This window comes from Mauremys mutica, chromosome 2 (assembly GCF_020497125.1).
Source record: "Mauremys mutica isolate MM-2020 ecotype Southern chromosome 2, ASM2049712v1, whole genome shotgun sequence".
Classification (NCBI taxonomy): Eukaryota; Metazoa; Chordata; order Testudines; family Geoemydidae; genus Mauremys; species Mauremys mutica.
The window spans coordinates 223,446,591-223,474,417 of NC_059073.1; the positions used below are offsets into that span (position 1 = coordinate 223,446,591).

At 43.2% G+C, this 27,827-nt stretch overlaps 1 protein-coding gene across 9 annotated transcripts in view; it reads right to left on the reverse strand.

Moving 5' to 3' along the window:
- RARB (retinoic acid receptor beta) overlaps window positions 1–27,827 on the reverse strand; it is a 499,718-nt gene that overhangs the window by 98,008 nt on the left and 373,883 nt on the right. For 8 of the 9 annotated variants that reach the window (XM_045003219.1, XM_045003215.1, XM_045003220.1 and 5 more), the window contains one exon: window positions 8,179–8,327. In XM_045003219.1, coding sequence (XP_044859154.1) covers window positions 8,179–8,327 — 149 coding nt within the window. Of the gene's footprint in view, window positions 1–8,178; window positions 8,328–27,135; window positions 27,324–27,827 lie in introns of those variants that run through there. The other variant, XM_045003224.1, reaches the window with a different exon arrangement.

The following is a 27,827-nucleotide window of genomic DNA, read 5'->3' on the forward strand; positions in this document are numbered from 1 at the left end:
ACAGCTGCAAAGATTCAAACCACTACACTAGAATCTTGCGAATTCTCACTGACATACCCATTATTGTCTCTATATATTTATCTTAGATTTACTTCTAACAGCCTCTGTCAATATGGTATCTAAGTGCAGAATTATCAATTTTTCAAATTAGCAAGTAAAAAAATGTATTACAAAACAGACTTTTTCATATATTTTGACAAGTGTGGTTTTGTTTGAATTATGTATGATAATTCTTTGGAATGTTCCAATAAAAGTTATATAATATTGTGACAGAATATACCCATATTCACACCCTACACACTATTGTAATAATTTTTCTACAAGGCCTGTCTTGTGAGGTATCATTTAAAAACTCATTATTTGCTGATCAATTCATCATGGCAAAATGCACATAGCAGCGTTAAGGAGGGACGTGACTATAAAAAGAAGGGGCAGACCCCAAGGCACTCCCCCTCCTCTCTCTCCCTACCCATTACATTCACTGCACCAGAAGAGACAAAGAAAGCAGCCACTGGACTCTGGAAGAGGGGTCCTGACCTAAAGAGTTTGGTCAGTCAGACTGCTGAAAATATGAGGTGAGAAAACTTTGCCTTGAATCTAATATAAGAACATAAGAACATAAAAAAGGCCGTACCGGGTCAGACCAAAGGTCCATCTAGCCCAGTATCTGTCTACCGACAGTGGCCAATGCCAGGTGCCCCTGAGGGAGTGAACCTAACAGGCAATGATCAAGTGATCTCTCTCTTGCCATCCATCTCCATCCTCTGACGAACAGAGGCTAGGGACACCATTCTTACCCATCCTGGCTAATAGCCATTTATGGACTTAGCCACCATGAATTTATCCAGTCCCCTTTTAAACATTGTTATAGTCCTAGCCTTCACAACCTCCTCAGGTAAGGAGTTCCACAAGTTGACTGTGCGCTGCGTGAAGAAGAACTTCCTTTTATTTGTTTTAAACCTGCTGCCTATTAATTTCATTTGGTGACCCCTAGTTCTTGTATTATGGGAATAAGTAAATAACTTTTCCTTATCCACTTTCTCAACATCACTCATGATTTTATATACCTCTATCATGTCCCCCCTTAGTCTTCTCTTTTCCAAACTGAAGAGTCCTAGCCTCTTTAATCTTTCCTCATATGGGACCCTCTCTAAACCCCTAATCATTTTAGTTGCCCTTTTCTGAACCTTTTCTAGTGCTAGAATATCTTTTTTGAGGTGAGGAGACCACATCTGTACACAGTATTCGAGATGTGGGCGTACCATGGATTTATATAAGGGCAATACTATATTCTCAGTCTTATTCTCTATACCCTTTTTAATGATTCCTAACATCCTGTTTGCTTTTTTGACCGCCTCTGCACACTGCGTGGACATCTTCAGAGAACTATCCACGATAACTCCAAGATCTTTTTCCTGACTCGTTGTAGCTAAATTAGCCCCCATCATGTTGTATGTATAGTTGGGGTTATTTTTTCCAATGTGCATTACTTTACATTTATCCACATTAAATTTCATTTGCCATTTTGTTGCCCAATCACTTAGTTTTGTGAGATCTTTTTGAAGTTCTTCACAATCTGCTTTGGTCTTAACTATCTTGAGTAGTTTAGTATCATCTGCAGACTTTGCCACCTCACTGTTTACCCCTTTCTCCAGATCATTTATGAATAAATTGAATAGGATTGGTCCTAGGACTGTCCCTTGGGGAACACCACTAGTTACCCCTCTCCATTCTGAGAATTTACCATTAATTCCTACCCTTTGTTCCCTGTCCTTTAACCAGTTCTCAATCCATGAAAGGACCTTTCCTTTTATCCCATGACAGCTTAATTTACGTAAGAGCCTTTGGTGAGGGACCTTGTCAAAGGCTTTCTGGAAATCTAAGTACACTATGTCCACCGGATCCCCCTTGTCCACATGTTTGTTGACCCCTTCAAAGAACTCTAATAGATTAGTAAGACACGATTTCCCTTTACAGAAACCATGTTGACTATTGCTCAAGAGTTTATGTTTTTCTATGTGTCTGACAATTTTATTCTTTACTATTGTTTCAACTAATTTGCCCGGTACCGACGTTAGACTTACCGGTCTGTAATTGCCGGGATCACCCCTAGAGCCCTTTTTAAATATTGGCGTTACATTAGCTAACTTCCAGTCATTGGGTACCGAAGCCGATTTAAAGGACAGCTTACAAACCTTAGTTAATAGTTCCGCAACTTCACATTTGAGTTCTTTCAGAACTCTTGGGTGAATGCCATCTGGTCCCGGTGACTTGTTAATGTTGAGTTTATCAATTAATTCCAAAACCTCCTCTAGTGACACTTCAATCTGTGACAGTTCCTCAGATTTGTCACCTACAAAAGCCAGCTCAGGTTTGGGAATCTCCCTAACATCCTCAGCCGTGAAGACTGAAGCAAAGAATCCATTTAGTTTCTCCGCAATGACTTTATCATCTTTAAGCGCTCCTTTTGAATTTTGATCATCAAGGGGCCCCACTGGTCGTTTAGCAGGCTTCCTGCTTCTGATGTACTTAAAAAACATTTTGTTATTACCTTTGGAGTTTTTGGCTAGCCGTTCTTCAAACTCCTCTTTGGCTTTTCTTATTACACTCTTGCACTTAAGTTGGCAGTGTTTGTGCTCCTTTCTATTTGCCTCACTAGGATTTGACTTCCACTTTTTAAAGGAAGTCTTTTTATCTCTCACTGCTTCTTTTACATGGTTGTTAAGCCACGGTGGCTCTTTTTTAGTTCTTTTACTGTTTTTCTTAATTTGGGGTATACATTGAAGTTGGGCCTCTATTATGGTGTCTTTAAAAAGGGCCCACGCAACTTGCAGGGATTTCACTTTAGTCACTGTACCTTTTAACTTTTGTCTAACTAACCCCCTCATTTTTGTATAGTTCCCCCTTTTGAAATTAAAGGCCACAGTGTTGGGCAGTTGAGATGTTCTTCCCACCACAGGGATGTTGAATGCTATTGTATTATGGTCACTATTTCCAAGCGGTCCCGCTATAGTTACCTCTTGGACCAGCTCCTGCGCTCCACTCAGGATTAAATCTAGAGTCGCCTCTCCCCTTGTGGGTTCCCGTACCAGCTGCTCCATGAAGCAGTCATTTAAAGTATCGAGAAATTTTATCTCTGCATTTTGTCCTGAAGTGACATGTTCCCAGTCAATATGGGGATAATTGAAATCCCCCACTATTATTGGGTTCTTAATTTTGATAGCCTCTCTAATTTCCCTTAGCATTTCATCATCACTATTACTTTCCTGGTCAGGTGGTTGATAATAGATCCCTACTGTTATATTTTTACTAGAGCATGAAATTTCTATCCATAGAGACTCTATGGAACCTGTGGATTTGCTTAAGATTTTTACTTCATTTGAATCTACACTTTCTTTAACATATAGTGCCACTCCTCCCCCCGCACGGCCTGTTCTGTCCTTCCGATATATTTTGTACCCCGGAATGATTGTGTCCCATTGATTGCTCTCAGTCCACCAGGTTTCTGTGATGCCTATTACATCTATATCCTCCTTTATCACAAGGCACTCTAGTTCACCCATCTTATTATTTAGACTTCTGGCATTTGAGTACAAGCACTTTAAAAACTTGTCCCTGTTTATTAGCCTGCCTTTTTCTGATGTGCCAGATTCTTTTTTATGTGACTGTTTATCATCTGATCCGGCCCTTACATTATACTTCTCATTCCTCTGCTCCTGACTATAACCTGGAGATTCTCTATCATCAGACTCTCCCCTAAGAGAAGTCTGTGTCCGATCCACACGCTCCTCTGCAGCAGTCGGCTTTTCCCCATCTCCTAGTTTAAAAACTGCTCTACAACCTTTTTAATGTTTAGTGCCAGCAGTCTGGTTCCACTTTGGTTTAGGTGGAGCCCATCTCTCCTGTATAGGCTCCTCCCATCCCAGAAGTTTCCCCAGTTCCTAATGAACACGAACCCCTCCTCTCTACACCATTGTCTCATCCACGCATTGAGACTCTGAAGCTCTGCCTGCCTACCCGGACCTGCGCGTGGAACTGGGAGCATTTCTGAAAATGCCACCATAGAGGTCCTGGATTTCAGTCTCTTCCCTAGCAGCCTAAATTTGGCTTCCAGGACGTCTCTCCTACCCTTCCCAATGTCATTGGTACCTACATGTACCACGACCACCGGCTCCTCCCCAGCACTACACATAAGTCTATCTAGATGCCTCGAGAGATCCGCAACCTTCGCACCAGGCAGGCAAGTCACCATATGGTTCTCCCGGTCATCACAGACCCAGCTATCTACATTTCTAATAATCGAATCTCCCATTACTAACACCTGCCTTTTCCTAGAAACTGGAGTTCCCTCCCCCGGAGAGGCAACCTCAGTGCGAGAGGCAACCCCAGCACCATCTGGAAGGAGGGTCCCAACTACGGGAAGGTTTCCCTCTGCTCCCATTGACTGCTCTACTTCTCTGGGCCCTTCTTCCTCCTCAACAGCACAGGAGCTGTCTAAGCGGAGGTGGGACAATTCTACAGTGTCCCGGAAAGCCTCATCAACATACCTCTCTGCCTCTCTCAGCTCCTCCAGTTCCGCCACCCTGGCCTCCAAAGTCCGTACATGGTCTCTGAGGGCCAGGAGCTCCTTGCACCGACTGCACACATACGCCACCTGCCCACAGGGCAGGTAATCATACATGCGACAGTCAGTGCAATAAACTGGATAGCCCCCACTCTGCTGCTGGGCTTCTGCCTGCATTGTCTCCTAGTTAGTGAAAGGGTGGTTTACGGGAAGTAGTTATGGAATGTAGTTTGGTTTATAGGTTTTAGGGTTTTAGGGGGGGGGCCACAGGGAAGGGGTTACGGCCGGCGAGGGACTCCCGCTCCCTTCCCACTCCCCTTCTAAACTCCCTTGCGAAACTCCCTGTTAGCAGCCCCTGGTCGCTTGTGCGCGGCTTTATAAAGCCCTGGCCTGAGTGAATGCCCCGCCCACTGATTAAGGCTCAGCCAATTACCAGAGGCTTCGAGCTTTCAAACCTGCCTCCAACTGCCAGCCAGAGCACACGGTCCCTCAAACAACCAAACAAACAAACAGACTGACAAACACAAGCTCAGTTTGTTAGGTGAGGCACCAATTGCATTTTATCTTTATTTCTCTTGTAACCAGTCATGACTTTTATGCCTCATTACTTGTACTCACTTAAAATCTCTCTCTTTGCAGTTAATAAACTTGTTTTACCATTTTATCTAATCCAGTGTGTTTAAGTTGAAGAGTCTGGGTAACTCCATTTGGGGCAGCAAGTTGTGTGCCTATTATTCCCTTAAAGGAATAACCGATTCGATACATGTGTACTGTCCAGCAGAGGGCTGGGCAGTACAGGACACGTTTTGGTGGGGAGGGAATCTGGGGACTGGGAGTGTGTTGTGGACACTCTGTGGTAATCTTTAAGGTTGGTAAGAGCCAAGGTGTGGCTGCAGCACGCACACAGACATAGCTGGGAGTGACTAACATGCTGGAGTCTGTTTGTGAGCAGTTCAGGTTGGAGGCTAAAGCCGCAAAACCTTGTAAAGGAAAACAAACAGAGATAGCGCATGTTACAGGGCAGAAGTGACACAGCCATTCATTGGTCTGGATTGTACCCTGGTATGTCATAAGTACACTTGAACATATTTTTCAAAAATAATGAAATCTTTGAAACATGCAACCTCTCTCTTGCATTCTGCAATTACATTCTTGCTGAAAAAGGGAAGGGATACAACCATTTTTCTGTGCCCATCTCAGGAAGAGCAGATGTGCAATTAAGTGAAGTGAGATTTACAAGTTTCTATTGTAGTTTTTCAAACAGAAAAGAAAATTTCAGCAGCATGGCAACAACCACAGCATGACAGTACTTGAGAACATGGCTAGATAATACAAGCAAAAATTCAACACTGGAAGGAGAATTTAAAACATAGATGATCTTATATGCTAACTTTCAAATACCTATTTATGGTATATTTATGGAGCAAAAATATCAGGCTGAGATCCTGTAACTTCTTTCCTGAAGAAGTCAGCGCACCACTGAAATCAAAATCACAATAGTGCAAACCAACTGGAGTGAGGAGAGAGGGTCCATATTGGTGCAGCAGACACCCTGCACCCTACAGAAGCTGCAGAACTGGGGCCTAAATGTGTGGCTGACTAATAACAAAATCAGAACAAATTCCAATATTTCATAAGAATACACCAAAATATAGATTTTATTCATTTCTTTTAATAAATGCAGATTTTTTAATGGAAGGTTAAAATATTTTACCATTTTTATAGTGTGTTACCTCCAGATACCATAATTAGTGTGTGTTAGTATAGAAGAGAATGATCTCAAGGTGTGTTATCCCATACTAATATCATTCCTTGTCCTACATTCAGGTCTTCCCACTGAATTTGTGGGACACTATAATCATGCTGCAAGACTGAGACTGTTCTGTGCAACAAACATCCACCCTAAACTCAAACCTTTTGTACAGTAGCACTCACCACTGTCCGTGCCTGCACGCTGTTGCTCTTTCCACACTGGCTATTAATATCTGGCAGGACTTGACTAGAATATTTGCCTAAAAAACATCACTAAACTTAGCTTTGTGTGTGTATGAGCATATGTACATGCACTTGTGTAGGGGGTAGAAGCATATCCATGTGGACTACAGAACCAGATTTCAAAATACAATAATGTTGATAGTACTTCTGCTCTATAACCATTCTCTCCTACCAAAACAGGTATTGCACAGTAGGTACTAATCACTAATAAAACCAAGAACTATATAACTCCTACTTAGGCACCTTTTTTTCATAATTTCCCCCAAAATATTTTGATATGTCCCTCTAACATTGCTAGAAAAAAATGTGGCTATCATGATCATGTTGCACAATTCCCTTATCTAACTGTTCTATGTATTCTCTCTCAAACACACACGGCTCAGCTCACATAACCTCTCTGATGCATGTTCAGTCTCTGCAAGTATATACGCTAGTACTCCAATTCCCAGATGCCATGGATTCCTCACAAACTGTCTATGTAAAAATGTGTATCGATATTCAACTAAAATACTAACAATCACAATGTTAAAAGTAGCTGGCAACCACATCCTTATTTCTACTTTGTAGTCTGTCAAAGATAGTTTAACAGCTGCCATTCTGCTTTGTCTGTGGGGTCCATAATGAAACCCCAGATCTGACCACTGATACATTTCTGGAAAGTTTGGAACCATGCTCACATTTTAACTTAATGCTGGCCCTTAATTGTGTAAGGGTTGAGCCAACACCAAAGATCTCAATTCTGCTGAACTTTGGGAAGGCTCAGATCCATATTCGACCTTTACATCTCTAAATAGGCAGTACTATAGGCAGTATACTACATAAAAGTATAACAGAGAAGATGAACTAAGGACAGCAAATAGTCATGTGAACCTCACCTCCCAATGCAATACTTAATTTATCGGTGGACACAATGAATTAAGAGAAGGAGCCATCATGTGTTTTTACATCATTCTGCAAAGTAACACATCTAAGATGTACTTCCAATTCAGGGCTGGTGCTACCATTAAGGCGAACTAGGCGGTTGCCTAGGGTGCCAAGATTTGGGGGTGCTGAAAAGCAGTGCCCCCAATTTTTTTTTTTTACAGCGGTTCCTCCCCGAGCGTGGTTGCTGCTCCACTTCTCCCACCTCCCAGGCTTGCAGCGCCAATCAGCTGTTTGGCACTGTAAGCCTGGGAGGAGAATTAGAGCGGGGGCGGTGTGCTCCGGGAGGACGTGGAGCAGAGGTGAGCTGGAGTAGGGAGGCGCCACATGGCTCCCCGGCTGGGGGGTGGGGAGCTGCCGCGGGGGGATAGGGGGGGGCGCCTCAGGGCGGGGGGGAGCTGCCACGGGGGGGGGCGCCTCAGGGTGCGCAGGGGTGCAAAACTTCCTTGCACCGGCCCTGTTCCAATTCCATCCTTATGTCAGCCAATCATATACTGCTGCAAGGATGGAGAGGACAGGTTACTCCAGGAATGACAACCACTTGTCTGCCTGCTTGAATTAACTCTGACTTAGTGAGTAAGGCCAAACTATCCTGCCTTTGGAGGCATTCAATCCAGTCTGAAACTAATCTGCTTAGCCTATCTCTAAAAGAAACGCAGGGCTGTCTAACAAAATACCAATGGGGTTTTGGTACTCACCTTACATCCCTCACAGGCACTGACGCCATAATGATATCCAGATGACTTGTCCTGACAGACAAAACAGGGCTTGTAAACACGAGGAGGAGGAAGTGGAGAAGGTGGGCTTGGGACAAGTTCTTCAGAACTGGTACTCTGAGTTTCAATGGCTACAAAAGAAAAAAATAAAGAAAAGAAAAACCACCATTTTAGTGCATTACCTTTGACTTTTATCTACTCTATTATTTATTCCTTTACAGCTACTAAAAAAATTGTGTTTCACAAGGATATGTTTGGCTTTCTTCGCAACATTTACAAAGAGATACCATCAGATCCACACTCTGTCTCCCTAAACACAGATGTATTTTTTTAAATAAGTAGGATGCATAAATTCAGCCCCTTCCATAATCTTGCAATCCCATTTTCCAAAAGGCACATGGCGTCAGATCCACACACTGGGCCAAATTCCATGCTAAGATACCCCCAACACAAATCCTTTAGGCTAGACTAGGAAATGAATTTGGGCATCAGAGGACAGAATTTAGATCATATTCTAGATTCTGCCTTTGGAATTAAACATGAGCTATTGGTGAGCACATGTGAGCACAGAATGTAGTCTTTGATGGGGAATGACATGTGAAATATCTATCCATTCAACATCTATCTTTTAGTTAAACATGCTATGAAGTCTCTCACCTACTTCCTCAACAGAGGGAACATTTTCAGGATGCAAGTTTGTCATGGAAGGATATGGAAAATCATCAATGTGCATTAAGAGATTGATGATTTAAGCATAGGACAGCAAGTTCTAATCCTACAGTTTCTCTATCTGTACATTGACATCATGCAGTAACACCTATTTATCTGCCTTATGGGATATTAATGTTTGTAAACCACTTTGAAAAGGGGCATTATTATTATGACATCTTGTCACTTTACTGCCTTAATATTTCTGGATGGACATTTATTTTGAATCTGTTGAGGCATTAGTTATTCCTTTCTGGGAAACAACACGAAAGCTCTGTGAAGCAGGATAAAAGATGTGAACTTGATCTTTTCAAAGGATCTGTATTAGTTTTCTCTGATACACCATCATTCATATTTATTGTAGATGTGCAATACATTTCCTTGTTTCAGTAAGTTGTTCTGCTGCTTCTCGGACAAATACCTCGAATTTTTCAACAGATACATAGAAATGATGTAACGTATTAACTTGTATCCGTCCAGAAATATTAGACATTATCCACAGAGCTAACTCTCAAGAGTCTTAAAAGTGAACACTAAGAATATTAGTCAACAGAACATTTTGGACAAGATTTACTGTCCAAGATGGTTTTCACATTTTTAAAATGTTGCATTTGTATTACATTCGAGATTCATTCCCAACCCCCATTCTTCAGAATTCACTGACACCTTAGCAAAACCATGTTACAAGTAACATGCTACAGGTTCCAACTCTACAGAGGAAAGGTTAAGATTTTTCTTTAAAAAAAAAAAAAAAAAAGACAAAATCCACTATATTCTTTCTTTTAATAGTCATTTTTAGCATTTAAGATAGACACAGAGCACTCTGTTATTGATTTGTGCACAGTCACCCTGCTTAAATCAATAATCTATTAGTCCTTTTAAATTAAAGTTAGATTCATCAAATGCCCTTGAGAGGTCTCAAACATTCTGTTCCTTATTTCATGCTAGTACATGCATCTTAGTGGCTCCCAATCAGTATCTGGAATGATAAAAATTTAGCTCTAAAACTCTGCAATCTCAGCAGACAATGTGTTCTATATTAGCTCAATGAGCTATCTCACTCAGTGTAAAAACCAGTTTTTAGACATCCCATGGGGAACGAGGGTTGTGTTATTTGGTAAAACAACTGCACTCTTGCCATCCTTATATGATTTTAGTTTGGAGAAAGCAGTCTTTTAGGAATAATTCTGATCTGCTTCTACTTTTTTGATTGTTTATTCCAAATAAGAAGCAGCATTCAATGGTGGTGTTCAAATTGCTAACCATATGCTCAACAAAGCTCTGTCAGACTCTGGCCAAGCCACAGTAACTTGTGTTACTTAGATGAGATGAAACACCCGGCTCTGTTCATAAATGCACAAAGCAGAGTCAGCAACTGAAGATGCTGAGGAGGCTACTATAGAACTGCCAAGGTAGACAATTTGAAAATGGAGATGACAATCAAAAAACAACAAGAACAAGAAATACACCTCCCAAACCAGCTCAGCTATATCTGCTATTAAATTGGCTTAGCCCATACACTGGAAACACGTGTCACAAGAACAAACGCCTAGTGAGTTTTATTTGTCACAAGAAAACAATTACAGGGCTTGTTTATTTTCGGTTATAGACAAGAACTGTAGTTGTGCAGAGGGCCTGGATTCAGATCACCTGGGCTCTATTTCTATCTGTTAGTAACTTACTGTGTATCCTTGGACTTAGGTAAACTGAGGCAAGGAGGCAATCAGTAAAATGGTATGCTGGCAACTCCCTGGAATGGTGCCAGAGGCTTAATTGATTCATGTTTGTAAACCACTTTGCAGTCACTGGATGAAAGATGTTATTTATAGGAACAAAGTACTATTATTATTACTTCACATAGGTTGTTTGGGCAAGAGCAGCAGGAAAAAAAGGCATTCTGTATCTAGGTGTATGTGTTACAAACAGGAAGGTGGAGTCCCAGCTAATGCAATTTTAAAGTAATCCTACAATTTCCCCAAAGTGGGGAAAACAAAACACAACTTGATTTTTAATGTTTTGCTGTTAGCAGAGGATATGACACTTGGGAATCTCAATTCACCTGAGAAAATACAGCATAAAAGAAGTTACAAAACACAAGTTCCACTTAAGCATTCAGGGATTCTCAAACAAAAGGTAACTTAATGATTCCTAACATGTTTGAAATTTTTCTAAAGGTTAGATAAAGTAGCAGATAAGATCCTTAAAAGAGTGTACAAGAGCTAATTTACTGCTAGCTAAACCATGTTGACAGATAGAGGTATTTTATTTTGTGGCTGATTAAAAGCAGACAAGCATTATGAAGCCCCTTTCATTTTACTAGAAACTTAGATTATTAAGACTGCATTTTAATGCACACTTTGGACAGCTGAGTGTTAAAAGAATAAAAAGTTGTAAAGCAAATGGCATTTCCTGGATAGCCCCAAGGGAACTTTGAACACTGGGTTCTGAGTCCCTGGTGGGAAGGAGCAATTTCAGCTAATTAGGGTGAATAGAAAAGTGTTGCATTTGGTCAAAACATTCTGTTAACCCTCATTTTTGTTGGCACCAAGAAGTCAGTCAGTCTATTTTTTTTTTTTTTTTTTTTTGTGAATTCACTGCTGGAGTGCAAGGCACACAGCTCACATACATTAGGCAGAAAGTCAAAGGAAACGCCAAAGTTCAGCTAAAGTACAAGTAATTAGAAACAGATTCTCTGCCGCTTGTATGTGTGCATTTCATTGTAGACATTATTTATAAGCCTCTAAACATTTGCAAAAATAACTATATACTGTAGATCATTTAATTTTTATGTCTAGTCTAGAAAAAGAGTCTGCCTTTAATCATCTTCCAGTAAAAATCTAGGCAGTGGAAAAGTGGGTTTCATTTGTTTCCATACACATTTATTTCTTTCGTATGCCATTCAAAACTATATCATCAAATTAAATCCAAAATATCACTGACTCCTGCCCCTCAAAAATTTTTTAATAATAAAGTGCTTTGAATCTGTCATACTTAAACAAATAGTTTGCATTTTTATGAGGTTGTTGTTTTGTTGGTTTTTTTTTTTTTTTAAATCTGGTTTGGAAGACAAAAAAAAGAGTGAGAGAAAAAGAAAACATTATCATGGAGGCTTGCCAGCCTTGACTTAGTAACCTGGCCATGACCCTGGAGTGAGTATGTGTTTGACCCGGTCACACGGGATTCTGGCTGAGTACTGTTGCTGGGCTATGAATCCCTGCTATTCTTACCATATAGACAACAGGTGCAGCTCACAGACAATGGGATGAAAACAAAGGGAGATACCATAGGTAAAGACTTTGATTTTCTTTTCTTTTTTTAAACAAAGATGTTTTGTTAGGAAAAAACCTCTTGCAAATCTGTTCCCTCTCAGTCACTGAAGCTGTCTGCTTGACCATTACAGTGAATGAGGACTTTAAATACACAGCAAATCATGCATATTCCATTTACACAGCACCGTAATTAGCTCAAACCGTGAAAAAAAACATGTTTAAAAAGAAAAAAAAACATTTCTAGTTTGTGATCCATCAGCTTAAATTTTTGTTATTAAACTGGGATACTAGTACTATCACCATCGTCATTTCTTTTGAATATTTTATACGTGAACACAATGCACTGGGATTGAAATAAAAGCTACCAATCATGGCCCATATGGAGACAATACATCTACATTTTTAGATGTCTATAAGTACATTTATTTATTTTTACTTTCCATATCCTCTTTTTTCCCTCCCCCTTCTAATGAGCTCATGTCTTGTCAGCTGCACACATCTGTCTTTAATCTATAATGTTACATTACTTATTTCATTTTAACTCATGGTCATAATTTTTTGAGCATTGATTTTATTCATGACATAGTACAGCTCTACAAGACAGTTTAGGTCTTAAAAAAGGGGAGGGGGAATTCAGAATCAACTAATCACCGTATACTGTAACTACATGACCTGGGCTGAAGGCCAAAAAACAAAAAAAAATTAGTCCTCAGGCTGACTTTTATTATGGGAAGTGGCCTTGCATTTTCATAAGGGACACCAGAAGATTAAATATCGACATTAAATTTTTATAATGTGGTTTTCTACTTCAGAGAGCCAAAGCTATCCTTGTCTGTTTGTTGAAAAGCTAAACATGATTCTTTAGATCAGTGGTTCTCATCCAGGGCCCCCTGAGCAGGTTTCAGGGGGGTCCGCCAAAATAAACCAGAGAGCAGGGCCGGCGTTAGATTCGCTGGGGCCCAGGGCAGAAAGCTGAAGCCCACGCCCAAACCCCGCCACCCCAGGTTAAAACCGAAGCCTGAGCAACTTAGCTTCATGGAGCCACCTGTGGTGTCGCGGCCCAGGCCATTCCCCTGCTTCCTACCCCCTAATGCTGGCCCTGGCTTTTAATCTACTGCAGAAAAACAGCTGCTGTGACAAAGGTGGGCCCTGGAGTTTTTATAAAGCATGTTGGGGGGAGCCTCGGAAAGAAAAAGGTTGAAAACCCCTGCTTTGGATCATTGCTCTATACCAGGAACTCTATACCAGGCAGAATTCCTACAGTAGGCTTCAAATAATATATCTGTCAAAATCACTTAACATAACTAAATACTTAACAATGAGCCCAATTCACAGCCATCAAATTGAAAATAAGGAACCAGGTCTAGCAATTCTTATTCGTGTAAGGGGGACAAGATTAGACCCAAAAAGCAGCACACTTGGAGGAGAAAAATGCTACTGTGAATGAGGAACAAAATTGCGACTCTGAAGATCCGTGTTCAATTCCCAGCTCTAACACTGATTTCCTTGGGCAAGTCACTTAATTTGTCTGAACCTCAAATAGCCATATGTACAATGGAGAGAATATTTCCTTTCTCCAACCCTTTGTGTGTCTGGTCCATGTAAATAGTAGACAGACAAGATAGGTGAGGTAGTATCTCTTTTACTGGGCCAACTTCTCTTGGTGAGAGAGACAAGCTTTCGAGAGTACACAGAGCTCTTCTTCAGATCTGGGAAACTTAGGCTACACTGGCAAGTTTCTGCGCCACAAGTTATACTACTTTTATTAAAATGCTGGAATTAAACCGCCAGTGCGTGTCCACATTGTGCTCCTTGTGACGCTGGAGTGCATCTACATTAGCAGCTCTTGCACCGCAAAGACAGCAGTGCATTGTGGTAGCTATCCCTCTGTGCACCTGGCTTCAGGGTGCTTTGGGAAGGGTTTGCAATGCCTCATGGGGCAGTCACAGAGTCACGTGATGCAGGTTTCCCAATCCCATTGTTCTATGGACATCCTACTACAGGGGTCCCCAACCCCCGGTCCACGGCCCGGTACCGGGCCGCGGCCTCTTACAAACTGGGCCGCGAACCGACCCAGTGGACGTCCCGCAGGCGTGCATGCGGGAGGTCTACCCGAGCCGCAGGACGAGCGCTCCCTCCGCAGTCATGCCTGCGGGAGGTCCGCTGCTCTCGGGGCTCCGGTGGACCTCCCGCAGGCATGACTGCGGACGGTTCGCTGGTCGCGCGGCTCAACCGGAGCCGGTGGACCTCCCGCAGGCACGCCTGCGGGCGGTCCAGCTGAGGCGCGGGACGAGCGCTCCCGACCGGTCCCTGGTCCTGAAAAGGTTGGGGACCCCTGTCCTACTACATTGCCAGCTGCTTTTCAACAGAAGTGTGTGTGGGGAGGGAGAAAGAGTGTCTGACAGGGAGTGTGTATGTGTATGGAGAGGGGGAGAGAGACACTGTTTTGGGGGACAGAGAGTATATCAGCATGCTGTCTTATAAGTTCAGACAGCAGCAGGAAGCAACGAGTCCTGAGGCAGGGGGAGGGGGAAACCCGACATCAGCCCCCGCCTCCATCCCTGGGCTCTCCGCACAGCAATCTCTCTCTGTCTCTCTCTCCCCCCCATCCCGCCCCCCACACCTGCCTCTGTGTGCAACAGCTTGAACATTCCACATTAATGGTTTGCTTTGTGTCCCAGAGCAGATCAGCACAGCACAGCAGGGGCTGCCAGAAACGGTGCTCTGAAAGGGGAGGGGCTCTGTGCAGGGCAGCTTGAGACATTATGGGACAGCTCTGGAGGCCAATTACAGCACAGAAAGCAATCAAGTGTCTACACTGGCAATAGAGCACCAGAGCCTCTGTCCAAATAGCCTTACGACTCTCGCAGAGGTGGGTTTTTTTGCAGCGTTGCAACTGAGGAGTTTCTGCGCAGAAAGTGGCTTGGCAGTATGTACACATCTGCAGTTTGAGTGCAAAACGCTGCTTTACTGCACAGAAACTTGCCAGTGTAGACAAGCCCTCGGCTTAACAGCTAAATACAAGGCAAAACAGATTGTTTAGCATAAGTAGTTAACACATACAGGTCTGTCGCATCTTAGGTGTATTTAACATGCGCGATTTCAGCTTTACGCGGTCAGCAAAAACAAAAAAGAGAAAAATAACAATTTTAATACTGTATCTGTAGTGTGGGCGATTCCGCCTGCCATTCAACACAATGTAATTTTGACTATACGCGGTTTTCGCTTTATACGCTAACCGCGGAACGGAACCCCCACGTAAGATGAGATTCGCCTATATTTAAAGGGACCCTACAAGGTGAAGTGGCCTGTTAAGGCTGTTTTGGGCAGGGACTTTATCTTTCTAGATACTTGTACAATCAATAGCAGAGCAGGGCCCTGATCTCGGCTGGGGCATCTAGGCATTACTGTTATACAAATAGAAGCAGCAAAGAATCCTGTGGCACCTTATAGACTAACAGAAGTTTTGCAGCATGAGCTTTCGTGGGTGAATACCCACTTCTTCGGCATCCGAAGAAGTGGGTATTCACCCACGAAAGCTCATGCTGCAAAACTTCTGTTAGTCTATAAGGTGCCACAGGATTCTTTGCTGCTTCTACAGAACCAGACTAACACGGCTACCCCTCTGATACTGTTATACAAATAATAATAATCCTGCTCAGTCAATAGAAGCTTTGATGAATAAATCTTGAAAAGCCTCAGTAATCATCAGTAAATCAAGCTAAATGCACAATAATATCAACAACTCAAAAAAAAAAGTTATTCAATGCAAAGGACTTGATCTTTCATCACTTACACATGATTTAGATGGGAATTTTGGGTGCAAGAGGGAATACAAACTCAAGCGGGATTAGCAACACACTTCAAATTGTTAGCTTCACAATTTTTTTAAAACTATTGGGCTCTATTATGGGGAATCAATGGGTGGAACTTAGTGTACAATATGAACCAGAGTCTTGCATTACCAAAGCAACTCTGAGCAAGGGTACAATTTTGCTCCCACTGAAGTTGATGAAGCTTTTGACTACAACAGGAGTAGGCTAAGGCTCCCAGGATGTCAAAATACTGCTCAAAGCTGTTTAAAGAAATTCCCGAAGGACTTATTCCCTGTAATATTTTGTAAACTTTACATTTTTCTCTCAATTTTCTACTAACCAGGATTACACCATTGTTTTATGTGTTTTTAAATCAAAATTCAAAAGTGAACATTGTAAAGCTCAATTTTCAATCCAATATGTAAACAAATTAAAACAAATTTGTTAGTATAATGGCCACCAAAAAGAAACTGTGAAGCTTAACAACTGGTAACTGGGTACTATGGCGATGGGTCACATAAGTGATTTATTGCTCTGTGATTAAACATCTCAGCTCATCCGAGATATTGCAATACAACTAGCTTGATATAAAAATGAACAGTGAAGATGTTCAAGTGTTCTGTGTCAGTTTAAAAAAAACATAACTGAATTGGCCTACTGTCTCTTTTAAATTAGCATATGCAGGTACACTCAGGCAACAATTACCTCAGCAAAGCAGCAATTAAGAGTGCAGATGATTTCTGTATCATTACATCTGGCAGAAAAGTGGGAACCCCATGGTAAACTCTGACCTCAGTCTTAGGCCTGGTCCACACTACAGGGTTAGGCTGTCATAAGATGCCTTTCATCGACCTATCTGTGGAAGTGTCTTCACTTAAATTTGGTTCCTACCGATATAAGTGACTCTTTATGCCAATTTAGTAACACCACCTCCCTGATTGGCATAGAGTCACGGTCAATGTAATTAGGCAGACGTGTTGCTTACGTCGACTGTTACTGGCTTTCAGGAGCCATCCCACAATGCCCCCCACTGACAATACAAACACTCCTGATGAGGATGTGCACCGCTGACACAAGGAGCCAAGTGTGCGCGCACACAAGCAATTTAATAACTGCAGTGGCTGTATGCCGATGTAAGTTAGGTCAATATAATTTTGTAGTGTAGACATGGCCTTAGGGTATGAATACACTACAAGCACAGGAGCAACATAGCTGCAGCTATGCCGCTGGAACGTACCCACCCCTTGAGAGGCAGTAGCTAGATCAACGAAAAAATTCTACAGATGGTTCTACAGTCTACATTGGAGCTTAGTCGTCTTAACTATGTCTCAGAGATGTGAATTTTAGGTGTAGACCAGGCCTGATTAGGTGTAGACCAGGCCTGAAGGCTCATTACTCACAAGATAATTTTACAATCTTTTAAAGTGACAACATATGGGCTAAAGTAGTTAGTACAGAGGAGCCCGCATTACCTGTCTTACATACTGTGTGATAACTGTCTTTGAATCTAGAGAGAGTGCGTAGATCTAGGGCACCATGGTACAGAAAAAAAGATCAGTAAAACAGCTTAATTTTAAAAGATTACAGTTCTACTCTGATAAGTGAGCCTGGAAAAACGGCTTCTTCTTACTCAACAAGTTTGCCATCTGCGTGTAATCCAAGTCATATCTGCTGCCTTTAGTGGTAAAAATAAGTGTTCCTTTCTGTCCACTCTTTTTAACCCAGTAAAGCTAACAGAGCTATGAGATAGTGATCTGGATCTTATTACGTCACGCCTTTCATCAACAAAATTGCTAAGTTCCAATTACAAAGCTGTAACATTAGCCAGTGGACTCATATTACAGTAGCCATGAGAGTCAGTGGATACTCACTGGCCCCGACCATGTTACAGAAGGATAACCTTTTGTAACACTGACCCATATCATACGAGTGGAGCCAGGAAATAAAGATCAGTGTCTTACCAGTACAGGAGCATGTTAGAAACCCTTCCCATTGCGCTCGGATTGCCTCCACATTTAGTGCACACAAATCTGGCCTCTCGTTTGTTTACCCTTTCATCCTACTCTTTTATTTATTAATTTCAGTTCCCTCACTGCTTATTAACACATTAATTTGGGATGCAGTTTTCAGCAACCTTGAAAATATTCACTGGTCTTTGCCCAGTCAAGTCCATTTCTTGCATTATCTTTAACTGAACCTGATTCTGTGTTACACCACAAATAATACGGTCTCCAGTTAGTTGATCTGGTAAGTAGTCACATTCAATTACTTGGCTTTATGGTACAGCTTTAACGTGGTCAGTGGTCTCATCTGGCGGCTGGTCTTCTCAAGGGACATTCTTGCATGATCACTGACTGTCTAGGATTCTGAAATCCCCTTAAGACTTTTATTGCAATGTACTGTAGAGCTACGACGTCTCTGGGCACACCGTACGCAGCAGTCTTGAGGAATTTCACCTTTCACCCTCTTCTGTCTAACCCAGCACTTATGTGGCCCCCAGCACTGTACTATCTGAGGCCCAGATCCCCACAGGTATTTAGGTTCCTAATTTCTATTGATTTCAAAGTGGATCTGGGCCTGAGGGCCTAATAATCTTGACTGTGTTCATCTTCACATCCCCCTGGTGAAATAGGAAAGTTTGATTCCAATTTCATAGAGGGAGAACCGAGGCACAGAGAAAGTAAGGGACAGATTAATAAAGGTATTTAGGTGTCTAAAGATGCAAATAGGTGCCTAGTGGGATTTTCAAAAGCACCGTGGCACCCAACTGCTTCCTTAGGCTCTTAAATATCTTTCCATAATCCGGCTAAATGATTTGCAAGATGTAGAGCAAGGAATACAACCCTGATCGCTCTTCATTACCACTTGCTTCCAGGAAAATGTGTAAACGCTACAGTCACCTTTCTCCAGTTCTCTGCCACTGTTGCTTCTAGACAGGGATTCAGGAGGCTTAATTTGCTCCATTTTTGCTAAAAATTTAGTTTAATTCAGACACAAATAAAAGAAAAAGTGCTAGTAAGAGACTGAACTTTATTTCCTAGCCTCAGTAACCTGATATAGGTCAGCTTATATAAGGTTACATCCCTGTCACATGGTAGAGGTCAATGTGCACTGATTTCGGTTATAAAGGCAAGGCTGTAAGACCTGTACAAACCCTATTAAGGTCAGTGGGTGTACATAGGTGTATGAGACAGCATGATTTGTACTGCAGAATGTTTATTTGTGATTGGGATACACAAGCCACAAAAAGCCCAGCTTGCTTTTGAGAGTCAAAGCTGAGGTTGCAGGGATAGCTTAGCAAAGAAACCTTTTCCTTGTAAATTAAGCACATGTGATCCAGGAATCACAGAGACACCCTGAACAGAGAGGCCAAAATACCATTTCCGGAGTTAATTTTGAGAGCAGAAGTCAGCCATGCTTAAAAACCATTGGCTCTTTGGGTTCAGTGTTGAAGCATTTCTGGGATGTCCATTATTGCAACTGTATCTGTTGTGTCTCTAGTAGTAAATGAAGAGCTTCTCCTGACTGAACAACCAGTTGATATGTACATGAGCTTGCCACAGTAGGTTAAAAAGGACTCTTGTGACCAGCATCTATTGCTACTGCTACAGTAGAAAATAGGAAATTAAGCAGATTTAAATTTTCAAGTACAGAGACACGCCCCCACACACCTTCCAGCTGAAACAGTATACCAACAAACACCTGCTCCAGAAACACAAGAACTTTTGATTAGAGCTGATTGAAAAGTGTCTTTTTTTCCCAGCAGCAGAGTCCTGTGGCACCTTATAGACTAACAGACGTTTTGGATCATGAGCTTTCGTGGGTAAATACCCACTTCGTCGGATGCATGTCATTTTTTCCAGGAATTTTTGGAAAAGCCATTGAATTCAGGTTTTTGAAAAATAAAGTTTCAGATGTGGGTTTCTTACTGAAAACTCAGAACATTTTAAAGGAAAAAATTTCTGTGAAATTATAGCCATTTTTTGTTGAAAAAAAATGTTGATTTTTTTTTTAAAACATCCTCTCTTCTTTTGATTGCATCTTTCTCCCTACACCTTTCGATCTTGCTTGTTGTCATAAGTGATGTGTTCTTTGCAGCATGGACGGTGCCTCCCTAAGGGTTTGTATAGCACCTAGCAAAACAGGGTCCTAACTGGTGCAAGGTGGTGAGGCAGGGAGACAGGGTGTGTAGGAGACTGCTTCCAGTCAGCCTTGGGTGCACATTAATATTGTGCTAATAGAGTACCTCTAAACCTGGTTAGGGGGACATTTTCATCCAGAGGCAAAGTTTGGCAGTTACTCCAAGGTGGTGAAAGACCAGACTGCTTCTTTCAGAGGGCTGGTATACACAGAAAACTTACAATGGCATGGCTACAGCTCTCAGGGGCCTGAAAAATCCCCCTCGCCCCACCAAGAGATGTGGGTATGACAACCTAACCCCCGGCCTAGAAAGTGCTAGTCAATGGAAGAATTCTTCCGGCAGCCTAGCTACTCCCTCGCAGGGAGGTGATTTACCCATGCCACCGGGAGTACCCTTCCCATCGGTGTAGGTAGTGTCTACAGTAAAGGGGCATAGCTGCAGCACTGAAGCTATACCGCTGTAACATTTTAAGCGTAGATAAGCCCTCAGGACTTGTCTACATTAGAAAAACATTTACAGTTGTGTAACTGAGGCCATGTCTACACTACAGACGTTGGTTGACAAGTTACGTCAGCATAAAGCCGCCACAGTTACAACATCATTTGTGCGCATGCATACTGGGCTCCTTGCGTCGCTGCCCTGCGTACTCACCAGGAGTACATGTGTCAATGCACAGTGCGGTGTACCATGGGTAGGTATCCCAGTGTGCCACCATCCAGTACACTGTCTTTTGGGAAGTTTTGGCAATGCATGGTGCGGGCAGAAACGAGCCACGCAGTGGTGACTGGGAGCAAGGGGTCAATTTCCCAGGGTGCAACTGCCTCCATCCCATAATGTTATCTATAGCCCATAATTTTCATACTTTTTCTAAAAATACCATAACCCACGTAGCCCTCCTTGCTATCCACCAACACTGACAAAAGAAGGGACCCTGCACAGCTCTGCATTATTGTCATAAGTGTTGCATGTACAGGATGCACAATCCTCCGGTATTTGCAGAGCTGTAAGAGGAACTGACCATGTTGATTTCCTGGAGGACAGAGAACCAATTCCAGGTTGTTGGTGGTATTCGCGGAGCAACTCCAGATGGCAGAGGGCCGATTCTGGGCCCGAGAATTGTAATGCAAGCTTGGGAAGGTGAGTTGTGGCTGCAGAACTTTCAGACGTAGAAGACCACATTCCTGGATCTGTGTGCCAGGCTCATCCCAGCCCTGCAGCGCTGGGACACCAGAATGAGAGCTGCACTGACAGTGGAGAAGAGAGTGGCGATTGCACTGTGGAAACTTGCAACGCTGGATTGCTATCCATCAGTGGGAAAACATTTTGGAATTGGAAAATCCCATGGTGGCTGTTGTCATGCAAGTGTGCAGGGCATTAATAGTTTCCTGGTGAGCAGGACTGACTCTCAGCAATGTGCAGGATGTAGTGGATGGATTTGCAGCAGTAGACTTCCCCAGCTGTGGTGGAGCAATAGATGGCACGCATATCCCTATTCTGACACCAGACCACCTTGCCGCAGAGAAAACCAACAGAAAGCACTGCTTTTCTATGGTTATGCAAGTGTCGGTGGATCACCAGGGACGCTTCATCCAATCAGCGTTTACTGGTTGGGGAAGGTTCATGAGACTTGCATCTTTAAGAAAAGAGAACTCTTCAGACAGCTACAAGCAGGGACTCTCTTTCCCAACTGCTGGATGACCATTGTCAATGTTGAAATGCCAATAGTGATCCTGGGGGACCCAGCCTACCCCTGGCTCCCTTAGCCTATGAAGCCGTACACTAGCCACCTTGACAGCACCACGGAAAGATTCAACTACCAGCTTGGCTGGTGCAGAATGAGAATTAAATATGTTTTCCGTAGATTGAAGGGACACTGGCGGTGTTTACTCACAAGATTGGATTTCAGTGAAAACATCATCACAATGGTTATGGCTGTCTGCTGTTTCCTGTATAATATCTGTGAAGCAAAGGGGGGAAGTTGATGCTGGGGTGGATGGCTGAGGTGGAGCAGCTGTCTGCTGAGTTTGAACAGCCAGGCACAAGGCCTATTAGAAGAGTTCACCACGGAGCTATGCGTCTCAGGTAGGCTTTGAAAGAGCCCTTTACCAACAAGCCACAATAATGCATTGTGGTGTACTATGCTCTGCTTGGCCCTGCTGTTTTGGGCCCTGTTGGGAATCGTGCACTGGTTGGTGTACATCTGTGAATGTAATGCTGTCAATGCATCTATTAAATGTACAACAAGCACTGCAAAATTATGATTTCCACACACACTGTGTGTCACTGATCCTTTGAGTTGTGCCACATGGCACAGTAACAAATAGGTACTTTCTGGACTGCTAGGCAATCTGCAACATATGTTGTGAACTAATAAAGATGAATTATTTTCCAAATAAACAGAATTTTATTCAGTAACAAAGCCAGTGCAAAAAAAATCTGTGCAATTTAAAAGCAAATACATTAAAACTTAATATATTAATGGAACAGAGCTTGACAAGGGGAAAAACATCCATGTCCATTTTACCTGCACATACAGCCACCGTGGCTTTCATAGGTCTGTGTACATGAAGCTGTGGTTGTCCTTAATGTCCCGCCGGGGGGTGGAGTGGTAGGGATGCCACCCCTGATGCCACATGGAATATTGAGAGGGGGGTGTAGGGAGGTATTGTAGTGGAGTTCTCCCTGGATTGCAAATGGAGGCAAGCCTGTGATAGTTGAACCTGTACGTCCACAAGAGCCCACAGCATGTGTTTGCTGCCAGAGAAGCCCCATTATGTCCTGGTGCATCTTCCTCTCCTCTTCCTGCTGAGACTGATCTTTCCGTCTCCAGACTGTCTGTAATGTTCACCCTCCAGTCCCTTTGTTCACAGTGATGAAGCACTGGTTGCAGGATCTTACTGAACATGTCATCCAGAGTCCTCCTCTTTCTCCTCCTTATCTAGCTCAGGAGTTCTGTGGATGTGGTGGAGGAATCCCTGAAGGCGGCAACAGCAGTAGCTGCAGATAAAACACAGAGGTACCATTGTCAAGTTTCAACAGAAAGTGAAAGTTAAGGTTCAGAATTCCCTTCCCTACGGTTTTAAACAAGACGTGTATTGACACTTCTGCTTCGCCGTGGTGAGCATGGCCCGCCAGACGTGAGGGAAATGAGGAGGGAATTGCTTGGCTGCATAAAACTAGGAGTATACAGGCACCATTTTCCACAGGTGGTGGTGATTTTAGCTGATCTCTCATTCCTGAGGGTAACAAAGGCACAGAGAGCACAGCTGCTGCTGGCATCCCCAAGCTGCCCAGGGCCATATGCTACTAACCTGTATGATGCCTGCTGAAGTTATGGCTGACTGGCGTGGGAAAGAAATAAGGCTGCTATCCCTAGAAACCTTCAGCAGAGGATTACCCAGAACCTCCATGAAAGCGTCATCAAGATCTCTCAGGAGGATTCAAGGGACATCCCTGTTTGTGTGCATTTCTCCGCCTAGCAATAGAGTGTAATGAAAAGCAGGTAACGCTACCTCTCTTTATTGTACCACTACCTCTTATAGCACAAGTAAATTAATAAGAAGTTGACAGCTGTTTTCTGTCAAGTTGGGGATGCCACCACAATAATGATAAATAAATTTACAGACTTACCAGAGGATCCTTCTACTGCACGGGGCTTGCCCATACTCGAATGCCGGGACTGACTGTACTGTGGTGGAGTCTCAAACAGGTCCTGACTCGCAGCATAGCTGGAACCCCTGATCACGTGTCCCCCATCTTCCTCCTCGTCGTCCTCCACCTCCTCCTCACTGTTCATGTCAGGGCCTTTGGGCTCCCAGGAGATATCCACAATGGTCTCCAAGGCAGTGGTGGGGTCTCCACCATCTACAGCATGCAGCTCTTTGTCAAAGCAGCAGGTCTGTGGCTCAGCACCAGATTGACTGTTGGCAAAACTGGCCTTCCAATATGCCTGCCGCAGTTCTTTCGCTTTCACACAGCACTGCTGCTGGTCCCCGTCGTACCCCTTCTCCTGCATCCTCTGTGCAATCTGCTCATAGCTATCCACGTTTCTATGGCTGGTGCACAGCTGTGTTTGCACAGCCTCTTCTACCCACAGGCCCAGGAGATCCAGTATCTCCTGTGTACTCCATGCCAGAGAGAGTCTGGAGCATGGAGCTGGCACGGTCAGCTGGGTGGTTGCATGCAACAGTGGAGAGTTGCTAGGTGTGCTCGCCAAGCTGGACAATCAAGAAAAGGCATTAAAAAAATTGTGGGGTTTTAAAAGGGAGGGGGGCCTTCAGGTCTCTGGGACCCATGGGCAGTGGAGTTCATAATTATGACCAGAGCAATCAGTGTTGGGCATTGTGGGACAGCTGCTGGAGCACTGTTAGGATCAACATAAGTAACGCACTATATGCACTTGCACTGCGTCAACCTCAGTACATTGACCATGGCTCAAAACCGCTTGGGGAGGTGGTGTTATTGCATTGTTGTAATGGGGCATTTACATAGGTGGAAGACAAATCTAAGTGTAGACTCACGCACAACTTACATCAAGCTAACTTTGTAGTGTTAACAGAGCCTTCATTAGAAATGCTACAGCTGCACAGTTGCAGCTCTGCTGCTGTAACGCTTCAGCACAGGCACTCACTGTAGAAACGGGAGAGGTTCCCGCTGCGGTAGTTAATCCACCTCCCCGAGAGGCAGTTCTTCCATCAACCTAGCACTGTATAAACCAGGGGTTAGGTTGGCTTAACTACATCACTCAGGGGTGTAGATTTTTCACACCCCACATGATATAGCCAGGTCAACCTAACTTTTCAGTGTAAACCTGGCCTAAAGCAGAGCTAATTCCAGTGTAACATACCACAGCCATTTTCTACATTTACAATGGTGCAGCAGATCTCCATTTGGGCTTTGTCCTTGTGTAAGTACACTGGTGCAGTTACACTTGAACAAATTTCTCTAAGGTAGGCATGGCTTGCCAATGATAGGGACAAAATCTGCATGCAGCCCATCACAGGGGAGTTAATAGGGTTGCATGGGATTTTACCAGAAGGCAGAATATGGCTCTTGCTATTTAAATGATCAAGTAAACAACAAAGGTTCATCATTGAGGTCACCAGCTTGTGAGCCAATGGGCTGGCAGGTAAAGCTGAGCTTACAGAGCAGCAGCTCATCAGTTTGCACGAGGGGTCTATTTTCACAGAGGAAAAAGTAAAAACTGAAGTGAAAGTTCAGATTTTATAGAAAATAGTGGAAAAAAATCCTGAACAAACTGGCTGAGGGTTGTTGCCCTCCCCCGTGATTTTACCCTGGCTCAGATCACAAAAAGTGCCACAATTCAGGAGTGTTAATTCTAAACCTGTACAAAGTTGAAAAAAAGATAGTATCTTATGAAAAGCAATTTTGTGGTGTTGCTATTGATAGATAAGATTTTATTTTTTAATAAGAAGCCCACAACCCACTTTTTCTTGCTTAGTCTTGGTTGGTGGGCCAAATCCTCAACTGGAATGACGTGTGTAGCTCCAGAGAAGTCAAAAGAGCTATAATGATTTACAGCAGCTGAGAATCTGGCCCTTTTGTACTTTAAAACATTGGAGTCTACTGCAATGGCCTTTATAGGATTATGATGTCCCAAATTCAGCATGATTTCCCTGCAGGATCAATTACCAGAGGATGGGTAATGAGGGACAAGACATTTAAAACATAAAATGGGTCCAATTATCTTCTCACACCTGTTTTACACAGTTGTAGCTCCACTGTCTTTGATGAGTTACTCCTGATTTTCAACCATCTAAATGAGAGAAGAATCTGGACAATACCTTTGATGATGAACTAAAATCACAAGGGAAATGGACTTGTGACTAGAGGATGCATATTCCCCATCTCACCTCCCCCCGCCCTCCCCATGTAAGAAAGTCTCTTTCTATTAACCATAAATGTTTTATAATGTTTGGAGCCTTTTTCTTTTATCTTCAAAAGCTCTGTATCTGTATCAGTTCTTCCTAAGAAGGCTACATATTTTAAGCATGAAACAGAATAATCTGGAGTACTACTTTAAACCAGGGATATATTCTTTGGATCTAATCTCCAGTATAAGTTTTTATTAGTTTTGGGTGTTAACATGTGTACCATAAATATAGTTTAAATTCCTTCCTAGATAGTCCTCATAACATTATTAATAATGCCTCTTATCCTGGCTTGGAGCCAGAGAGAATATGGGAGTTTTAATATCTTTAATTCATTACATAGTTGTCCAGTATCACATAGACAAAAATAAAACTGTAGTGTTCTAATCATAAAAGTAGTAAAATGGACTTGTTAGGTAATATTTCATGCCATTTTACTTCTCAAATGTTATGACTGTTTACTGCAGGAAGTGTTAAACATTGGGGTATTTTTTAATCCTGAAATCAATACACTGACTCAACCAACGCTAATGCTGTGATCAAAGAAGTATTACAGGTAGATACAGAAGAATCTAAAAAACACATCATCCCTTGGATTGCAGAGACTCTGCTGGATGACATGAATTTACATACGGTAGCAGGGTGGCCATTTACTGAGCACCCCTTCCAGCCAAAGCAGGGCTGGCTCCAGGCACCAGCTCAGCAAGCAGGTGCTTGGGGCGGCCAAGGGGAAGGGGCGCCACGTCAGGCTCTTCGGTGGCGGGTCCCTCGGTCCCTCTCGGAGGGAAGGACCTGCTGCCGAAGAAGAAAGCGGCTCGGTGGAGCAGGCGCCCATCGCGGCTTCCCCCGCTCGCCGCTTGGGGTGGCAAAAACCCTGGAGCCGGCCCTGAACCAAGGGGTTGCTTTATAGGCACCTTGCCCCTTTTAATGGGCTCCAAGAACTGCACACAGCTTCCACATGTACAACACCCCCATGCCTGTGGTCCATTTAGTAACAGAACCAATTCTTTTCTGCATTAAGACTACCTCTGCTGGGGCCAGTTTAGTAACAGAAATAGTTATTAACAGTCCTCACGGTGCCAAACCACTGCCCATCACCTCATAAAAGCCCATACTTAGCTCTGGTGTCTTCTCTCACAGGCAGAGCTCTTCTTTGGTCCCACTCTTGTCACAGCCCATCCTCCCAGTGCTTCCTAGCTGCAAATTAGCCTTCCCCACAGGAGCTTCCCGCTCTCTGGGTTCCCCTTAGTCATAGCTCCCTTGGTCTCAGGATCTTCCCGCTCCCCTCGGTCACAGCTCCCTTGGTCTCAGGGTCTTCCCAGCAAGACCCTTTCACACTCCCTACAATTTCTCTACAATTTCCTGAGCTCAGGTGCCAACTTCCTCCTTGTAGCTTCCTGCTACTCCTTACAGAGCCACCCTGCTCTCTCCCAGGTGCAACTCATGTGGAATCAGGGTTGGCTAGCCCCAGCCCTCAAGGGATGAGCCACACTGTTACATATACCTGCTTTTGCATGTCCACTTACAAGGGTAATTAGAAACTGCATCACAGCTGTTTGAATGGGTTACTGCAGAAGCTGAACTGCTGCACCTTTAGATCCTTAAATTAAAATGTTTAAGAGCAGGTATGTGCCTCATTACACCGTATGACATGAGGCCCTGTGGAACCTCCCCTTAGGCTGGGGGGGGATCCGTTAGCATGGGGCGGGCTTTGCCCGCCCCGTTTCCCGGAAACCCAATAGATACACTGTATGACATGAATCCACTACAAACTGCTGATTACCTTTAAAGTCAGGCTGCAGTAAGA